The sequence below is a fragment of the Harpia harpyja genome, chromosome Z (genome assembly GCF_026419915.1).
Source record: "Harpia harpyja isolate bHarHar1 chromosome Z, bHarHar1 primary haplotype, whole genome shotgun sequence".
In the NCBI taxonomy this organism is placed as follows: Eukaryota; Metazoa; Chordata; class Aves; order Accipitriformes; family Accipitridae; genus Harpia; species Harpia harpyja.
The window spans coordinates 90,192,621-90,200,692 of record NC_068969.1 but is presented as its reverse complement, the minus strand read 5'-3'; the positions used below and the strand labels follow the sequence as shown (position 1 = coordinate 90,200,692).

Sequence of the window (8,072 nt, the reverse complement as noted above, 5' to 3'; positions counted from 1 at the left end):
CTGAAATGAACAGGAGAAAGAGTTGTACTATGTATACAGACTGGGCAGAAGAACAGCCCAACCTCATCTGAAATTCTCCTACTCTTCTGTTCCTTCAGCTGTAAGCTAATGCTAAAAGCGGACAGATTTGTTTCTCTTTCAAGTAAGTCCCTTTCATAATGTACAGTGACTTATTAAATTATGCTAACATGCAACCACTGTGGTCTCAGTTTCTGCTGCTCAGAAATACATTGCTAAAGGAAAAAAGACCTAGATGAAAAAAAGCTTAGTTCTAAACCATTACTCCTTCCTTCTTTACAGAGATTGTCTGGTAAGTGCTCAGCTTTCATAAAGCTAGTGGTGTGTGCAGTGAAATGGGCTTCAGCAGCATCATTGCTTAGATCCTGTGCTATACTGCTTATATACAGGTACTGCCCCTGAAAAAAATTGGACTCGAGGCCAGCTTGAGATTATTCGTTTTACTCTGTAGAAACCTCTGCCTTAGAGCAAGGAAGAAAAAAAGCAGAAGTACTTACCATCCCATGCATCGAACATATCTGTTATAAAATAATCAATGAAGGAAATTTGAGACTTGGGGATGCTGCAGGTGTTTCTATCAAATACTGGCATTACAACAGGCAGCCCCTGTCTCTTCTCTTCATCAGTCTAAGAAAACAAAACTCCAGTTAGCCCTTAGAGCTTTGCTGGCTTTCATGCTAGTGTAGCAAAGGCCAGGGGATTAGATGAATTGCAGTAGGAGATTTGAGACAAACCTTAGAACCCTAGAGGCAAATTGCCTTAGTTTCATGTGGTTTTTTCATCTGGAACAGGGGCTGAAATCAACATCGCTTCCCTTTCACAAGTACTTTATTACTGTAGTGCTGCAATTGCTCTTAACTCCGGCGAGACAGAACACTCTCTAATCTGGTGATTAGGGCGCACCAGCTAAAAACGGAAAATGGGGTTGAAGAGTCCTTTAGCAGACAACAAGTCTGAGCTCTCCTTTTTTCCACATCTCTAGTGGCTGTTTCAAACCATTTGTCCTTCAGGTAAGAGGGATGTTGCTGTCGCTACTTTCTCTGTGTGTATTGGGTTATAAGATGAATAGAAGTAAGGGTATGCCCTTTGACTCTGTGTCCACGACTGGAAGAGGGCTGGTTTTGTTGCACTCGGTATGGTGGAGGAGCCAATCACCTCAACAGTCTTGGAATTTAATTACAAAAAAACATTTTGAGTAGTGTAGGCAGCACCTAATGCTGGAATTGGCAGCAGAGCAGTCCCCAAAATTACCAGAAAAAGTGAATGAAGAGCAGAGCAGTTCTCAGCACCTTGCATTGCTAGTAGGCTAGTGCCTAAGATTGGCAGTTTAAAGCTAGCTCACGATACCTTGACTGCTAGGGAGATACAGCCTAAGTGATCCTTGATCTTACTTAGGAAGTGATCAAATTTATTCACTGTCATTAAAATGAAATTCACACGTCCCAGGCATTACCTACAATTTTCTTCAGTAGTAACTAACTATCACATGTATGATCTGAATTTGGATGGTAGGCATGCCCATTTTTCTGTCTCTCCAGTCATAGCTGCTGATTTCTGCACCATTAGCGGCAAATGAAAGCTAAGACTCTAGCAGGTGTTCAAATAAAGAACTAGAAGAGTGTTCCACTTTCAGGAAGCTGGTGCATTTGTGTTAGAAAAGCTGAATATTAAGAAAGGAAGTTGAGCTTCCAGTTCTGTCTGGAGCAATCCCATGTGGTAAGCCTTTACACTGCCCACATGCCTGCAGTACTGGCCTACTACATCATCTGCCTACCGTGACAATAGTTCAGGTGCCATCTTAGAAGAGAAAGGGCCAGCCCGATGATTCAGTTGAGGGCTTCATCAGGCATCGATCTTCATGCTCTTTTCAGGGAAGGTATTGGGACTAGAAGCTAGAATGGTGACGGTCTTGAATTTCAGCAAATTAAATTGACTAAGGCTAATCAAATAATTTTGTTTTGGCCAGATGGAGAAAGCTGAAAGTGTAAAACCTCCTTTCCACCACTCTGTACTGCAAGCTTCATGGTAGGCAAAATAGCTAACTTTGGCTGGAGTGAATTGTGCATGAAATCGACGGGCCAGTTCTGGCTGGGGACAAAAAGCATACATCTGGACTCCATTGTGATGCCAGGCAGACCCCGTGTGGAACAGCAGACCAGCTGATGTGCACTTTGTCACATAACATAATAGTCAAATTATAAAAATATACGTACCTGTGCAAAATACTCCTCTGAAATCCTCCCTGCCCATTCAATACATAGCTCTAGGGGGCGACATGGATTTGCTACATCCGCACATTTAATCATCATGCGCTTGATCAGTGTCTGGTTATCTGGAAAATTCTTTACATTGGCTGTACATTCACAGTTGCCGCCTTCGCTCTGTAAAAGAGAATTGGTTACAGGAACCAGTGGCCAGCATCCCTGCTAGCAGGAGCGAGGGCATCATTATCAGTTCTTGCACTTAGGCAGTAGGTGGGCACCCAGCCTGATGCCTTCCAATTTCATGCAGAGCACCAGGAACTTGGAGGAGAAAGTGATGTCTGAGAAACGCAGCCTTGCTAATGATAGCCCCAGTACATATGACAGTTGTGGAAGATTCTCAGAATTAATAGCAAAGTTTGTGAAATAAAGGAGTCACAGGCTCTTCATCAGGTAGGGTGGGTTACCCTTCTCCATGTCCCAGCCTTGCCCTCTTGGAACAGGACCAGGACAGGGGACGCAGCTGCCAACTGCAAGCTGATAAACTATACTCACTGCTGAGTGTTTAAATGTGGGGCCAGTGATGGTAGGGAGCTGCTTTATTTAGGGGAGTTTCTAGAGTTTGGTTTTCATTCCTAGATGGGAAAACTGAGGCAGGCACAGAGGGGTGAACTGACTTGCACAACTGTTCCTTTTACAGGCAGAAAAGCAGGTCTGTGTTGTTCAGTTCCAGTGTGTTTGCAAATAAGACTGCCACCTTTGTGCTGGATTCTGAACCCTTGGCCTGGAATACTTTTTGGTCTTAGTTACCAGCTAGGATGAAGTCTCAATCTATGAGATTAACACTACGAAAATGCAGGAGTAGCAGACTGACTGCAGAAAGTCTCTGCTTGCTAGGCAGTAAAATACCAAACTGCTTATTGACTGCTCTGGAGAGCAGGTGGAGGGGACAGAGTGGTTGTTACAAGTCTGCTGTGGCATCATCTTCTGGGTCTTGAACAATTTAGAAGGGCATAGGTATATTATGTTCCTTACTGAGTAATAAAAACCTTCACTTCAGCTCACCATGGCATTAACGCTATTCTCAAAATAATATATTTGTGTAATTATGGCCTCCCTTCACTGCTAAATTCAACTCTTGAGTCAAAAACTGAACGTAAATACTTTTTACCACCACGGCTAAATTAATGTCTTTGTGGTTTAGGGGGAGATATTTTGCAGTGACAGTTGCCAATTCAGGCATTAATCTTCTAACTTTATGTTTAGCAGTTAATTTTTTTTCAGCATGGGTAGTCCAGCAAAGTGCTGCCAGATTAACCCTGCTCCTTAACTGCTGTTCAAGATCAAAAATAGGAAAAGCCACCGTTAACAATAAGGAACAGAACAACCTAATACTGGAGAAAAAAACGAGTCTGTAATAGAAGTAGTTCTGTGCTCCACTTTTATTGCTCTCCAACTCTTGTACATTTTAAAATAGCCTCTGCTATAAACTGGTAAGATAAAGGAGAGTGAGTCAAATAAAACGTTTTCTATAGGTTAGAAAAGCTGATTGCAGTAGAATGTATGGAGAGCATTTAAAAGCTCTTTAGGAAGTGCTGGAACAAATGCATTCATGGGATAAAAGGAAGATTTCCCAGAAACGTGTTCAGAGGATGGAAACACTGTGGTTTCAGACAGGCTTGTGAATCTAAATGCTACAGGCCAACGTGGGAATGGCAGAAAACTAAAGAGATTTTAAAAGGGTGGAGATGGAGGAAACATTTCAGAAAAACACTTAAGCTGTCAGAGGGAGAAAGGAAGCACTGTGAGAAGCCACATTTCCCAGTGACGCCTCAGAGGGCTTTTTTAGAAATTGGGGGAGCAAGCTGCTATCTGGTCCACATGTAAGTGCCGAGAAACCTGAGAACGGGTAATTCCATGCCACCCACTGATGTGGACCTTCCTTTCCTCTGAGCTTTGATCTAAAGTGGGATCCCCACTGTCCTGGCTTAGCCCGTGCCAGGAGGGGAAAGCCATGAAACGCAGCCCCAGGTGATGTGCTGGGAGCACAGTGCAGAAACAGTGATAGGGGCCCCTGGCGGTGCCCAAACCACATGCCCCTGTGCTGTGGGACTTCTGACACTGAAGATGATCAGGCTAATTCAGACCCAGTGCCACAATCAGTGAGCCCTCCAGAGCTTGGAAGTGCTGGGGACGACAGTGCAAAGCATCCACAGAGCCAGTGAAGTTTAGCAGCATTTGTGATTTCCAGCTCAAACTGTTGGGAGAACAGAGCTCAGTGATCCCTAGAAGCAGGTCAGTTCAACTGACATAAAGCTGTCACTGAAGCTGTAAACTCCACTGGTCCTTACTGGTTTCTGCAACGAGGACAGTCTACAGTGCAAAAAGTCCAGTTGTGGAGAACAGACAGAAGCTACATTTATTTATTTTTAATATCACTAACCTTCAGTTTGGTCTGATTTTTTTTTTTTTCTATGTCTCTAATAAAGCACTGTTTTCACTGAGCTGTGGTAAGATGATCTTTGCTTAGGTGAGTAACACTGCCCTGGAGAACCCTGTCAGGCACTGAGCGCTCAGCCTCAAGAGGCAACAAGAGAAGGCAAAGAGGGGCCTGGGCTGGGAAACTCGGAGGCATCTTATGGAATACACCCTGGCTGGTGATGAAGCATTGGGGTGTATAACTGATAGGCATAAAGGCCTGGACATGTCTTGGTATAATCAGGAATGGGGATGGGGTGGAGACGTCTCAGGGAGCAATGGAGTTATTCCTCATGGCTTGAAGTCTCCAGATTACATAGACACAAAACTGCCAGGGCAGGTTCCTCACTTACAACCCCAGGCTTAGGCAAATCCCACTGTTTGGAGGCAGGACTGTAGGCACAACTGCTGACCTGGCTCCATGCACAGAATTTGCATGTACAAAAGCACCCACCCACATGTTTTCTGAACACAAGATGGCTTTGAAGGCAAGGCTTGTAAAATGAAGTGTTTAAATGAGCTAAGGGCAGGGCAGACATAGAAAACAAGAAAATAAAAGTATTGTTTCACACTTTGAGGTGTCAGGTCACAAATCCAATTGTGTCTTTTGGGCATTACCACAGTGCAAATTAATACAATGTGAATGAAAATGATACTTAAAGTTGTCATAGAAGAACTTCACTGAAATGCCTAAAGGCCTAAGTCCTGCAAGCACTTACATGTGAGCTGGTCTCCTCAGATGCCATTGGCTTGTTAATGCTGTTCACAAATTTGTTCACGTGCTCAAAGTGCTTCGTCATCTCCGTTGCCAAAACCATATCGATAATGGCCTGGCGCAATGTCCGGTAGTGATTTCTAGGAAAAAAAATAGTTCCTGCTCAGCAGCCGCCCGGACAGAGCTCCACCCTTTCCTCGTCCCTGCCCAGACAGTGCTGCAAAACACTGCTTGGTGGCTCAGCCACATGAGCTGGCACATTCAGAGTTAAGAACAGTCTAGGGTTGGAGGAATGGACTAGATCACGCCTCTCAAGATTCCTCCACTCTGAATTCCTGTATCGCCTTTTTAATGTTATTTTTACCTAATGAAAACCAATCCCCTGAAGTCAATATAAATTTACAATTCAATTTCATAATGCTGTAACACTAAGACAACTTCTCCAGGAATGGCACCAACACATTTCCGTCTCACTGTATGTTAGCTTGGAACACAAATCTCAAGTTTTTCAAAAAACAACAGTGTTATGGGGGCTAAACAAATTCATTACCTGTTTGGTAATGGTCCTTTCCCTTTCCCTTTCAGATCCCTTTCTCTCCCACCCTGTCCCTGCAAAAGCTAGGCTGATGCAATGGGAACTCCCAGGCTATGTGCATGCCCAGCAGCAGCATGCCTCCAACTCTCCCAGAGCTTTAGCTTCCTTCACCACCACCCCTTTCTCTGCCATGTGAATGCAGCAGTGCCAGCAAACATGGGCCCACGTGCAGACATAGCACGCAGCATCTGGCTGCTTGGGTGGAAACACGTGGCCCAAACCCGTTGTTTCCAGGCTCCTGCAATGAAAAGGCAGTGGGTCAAGATGCAGCCGTGAGGCTGCCAGCTGGACCATGCCAATATAATCCATAAAAGATTATCAAGCATCTCTATAAGCTTCCAAAAAATACAAATTGGAGGATGGGGGGAGGGCGGGGGGGGAATTAAAGCCTTTTTAAAAAATCATGTCTACATAGGATTCTGGAAGAGGTTAAATATTAATGTGCCTATTTAAATTATATTTTCTGGTTTAGAAGGTAAGCTCTCAGTCTGCCCTGAACTAAAATCACCAAACAAGCAATCCACACATGCACACTGCCCTTCTTCAGCAGACACACCTATCAATATTCTTGAAAATGTTGCACTTGCTGTCTTTAGTTGTAAGCTGAAATGCCAGTGCTGTGTGATGACTCTCTAATACAGCCGTATCATTGTAAAGGACAGCTAATTCACTGCCTGCATTGCACAGGAAAGAGTTGGTCCGTCCAGGGTGGTCTACGTCATGAATGGTAGCAGCTATTAATGCAGCCACCTCATCTAAATGGTCAAGACTTCCCTACAAGAAGAGAGAAAAATTATGATGTTGCACAAAAATTACAGTAAATAATTTCTGACCATTTCCAGGTACCCACAAATATGCAAGTGTAAGCTTCAGTGCAGTGATCCTACCTCCTTGGAATCATTTTCCACTCACTGAGCCCACAGGTTACCTACTCCAAAACTCCCCCTCCCACCCTTACCCAAACCCTCCTTCCTTAATGAAGCTTTTTACTATGCTGTCACCTAAGCAATATCTTTGCATTAAATCCTCTAATGGTGGATGGATCCTCTAGTGGTGTCATTCCACTTTGTGTGCTTGCCCGAATGCCTCTGTCCTGATTCTGATCCTACACAGCTTGTGTGTTTTAGGATAGGATAGGATGGGATGGGATGGGATAGGATAGGATAGGATAGGATAGGATAGGATATTTCAGTCGGAAGGGACCTACAATGATCACCTAGTCCAACTGCCTGACCAATTCCGGGCTGACCAGAAATTAAGGCGTAAGGGCGTTGTCCAAATGCCTCTTAAGCACTGACAGGCCTGGGGCATCGACCACCTCTCCAGGAAGCCTGTTCCAGTGTTTGATCACCCTCTTCGTAAAGAAATGCTTCCCAACATCCAGTCTAAACCTCCCCTGGTGCAGCTTTGAACCATTCCCACACATCCTAACAGGGGATCCCAGGGAGAAGAGATCAGCACCTCCCTCTCCAAAGCTTTTGCAAAGCTTTATTAAGAGCTGTTACTAAGTAAAAAGCCAGTTACCAAGAGATAGAAAAAACCCAGGTTTCCCCCCCCTATTATTGCTACTTAAAAATGTAAATTCCTTACTCATGTAAAAAGAAACTCTGTGGGCCTGCAGGCATCACAGGAAGACTTAAAGGGCAAAGAGACTTTATGAAGCCAGGACCATTACTTAAGTAATGGTAAACACACCAAAATCCTAGCCCAAAGTACTCCTAGGTGATGGTTATACCTTAACTCTCTCCTTCCCAAGAAAGAAGGCAGTAGCATGCAGGACATCCGCTGCGTGCGTGGAGTTGTGGTATGAGTTGGAGGAGTGGTAATTGGCTTCAATGACCTGCAGCCACGCTCGCAGTGTTGCTTCCGAACAGTTTAAAAACTCAGAAACCCCAAATCGGGCAAAAACTTTTAAGCCCAAATGCACTAATGGCCTGAAAAACAATAAAAGAAAAAAGCACCATTGTAAAATAGGAACTTCTGATGTTCTAAAGAGCAATAGTTTTGACAAAGAAACCAATAAGACCTTAAGAATAAAAGGTGGGGGGAAATGTTAAACATTTTT

General features: G+C 44.1%; 1 protein-coding gene across 1 annotated transcript in view; it reads right to left on the bottom strand.

The window, feature by feature from the left end:
• The window catches only part of PDE8B (phosphodiesterase 8B), a 79,056-nt gene that overhangs the window by 2,119 nt on the left and 68,865 nt on the right, over positions 1-8,072 (bottom strand). Inside the window, exons 17-21 of the mRNA XM_052775844.1 lie at positions 7,743-7,941; positions 6,564-6,781; positions 5,417-5,552; positions 2,232-2,399; positions 516-645 (exon numbers count right to left, since the gene is read on the bottom strand). Of these exons, the coding sequence (XP_052631804.1) occupies positions 516-645; positions 2,232-2,399; positions 5,417-5,552; positions 6,564-6,781; positions 7,743-7,941 (851 nt within the window). The remainder of the gene's footprint in view (positions 1-515; positions 646-2,231; positions 2,400-5,416; positions 5,553-6,563; positions 6,782-7,742; positions 7,942-8,072) is intronic.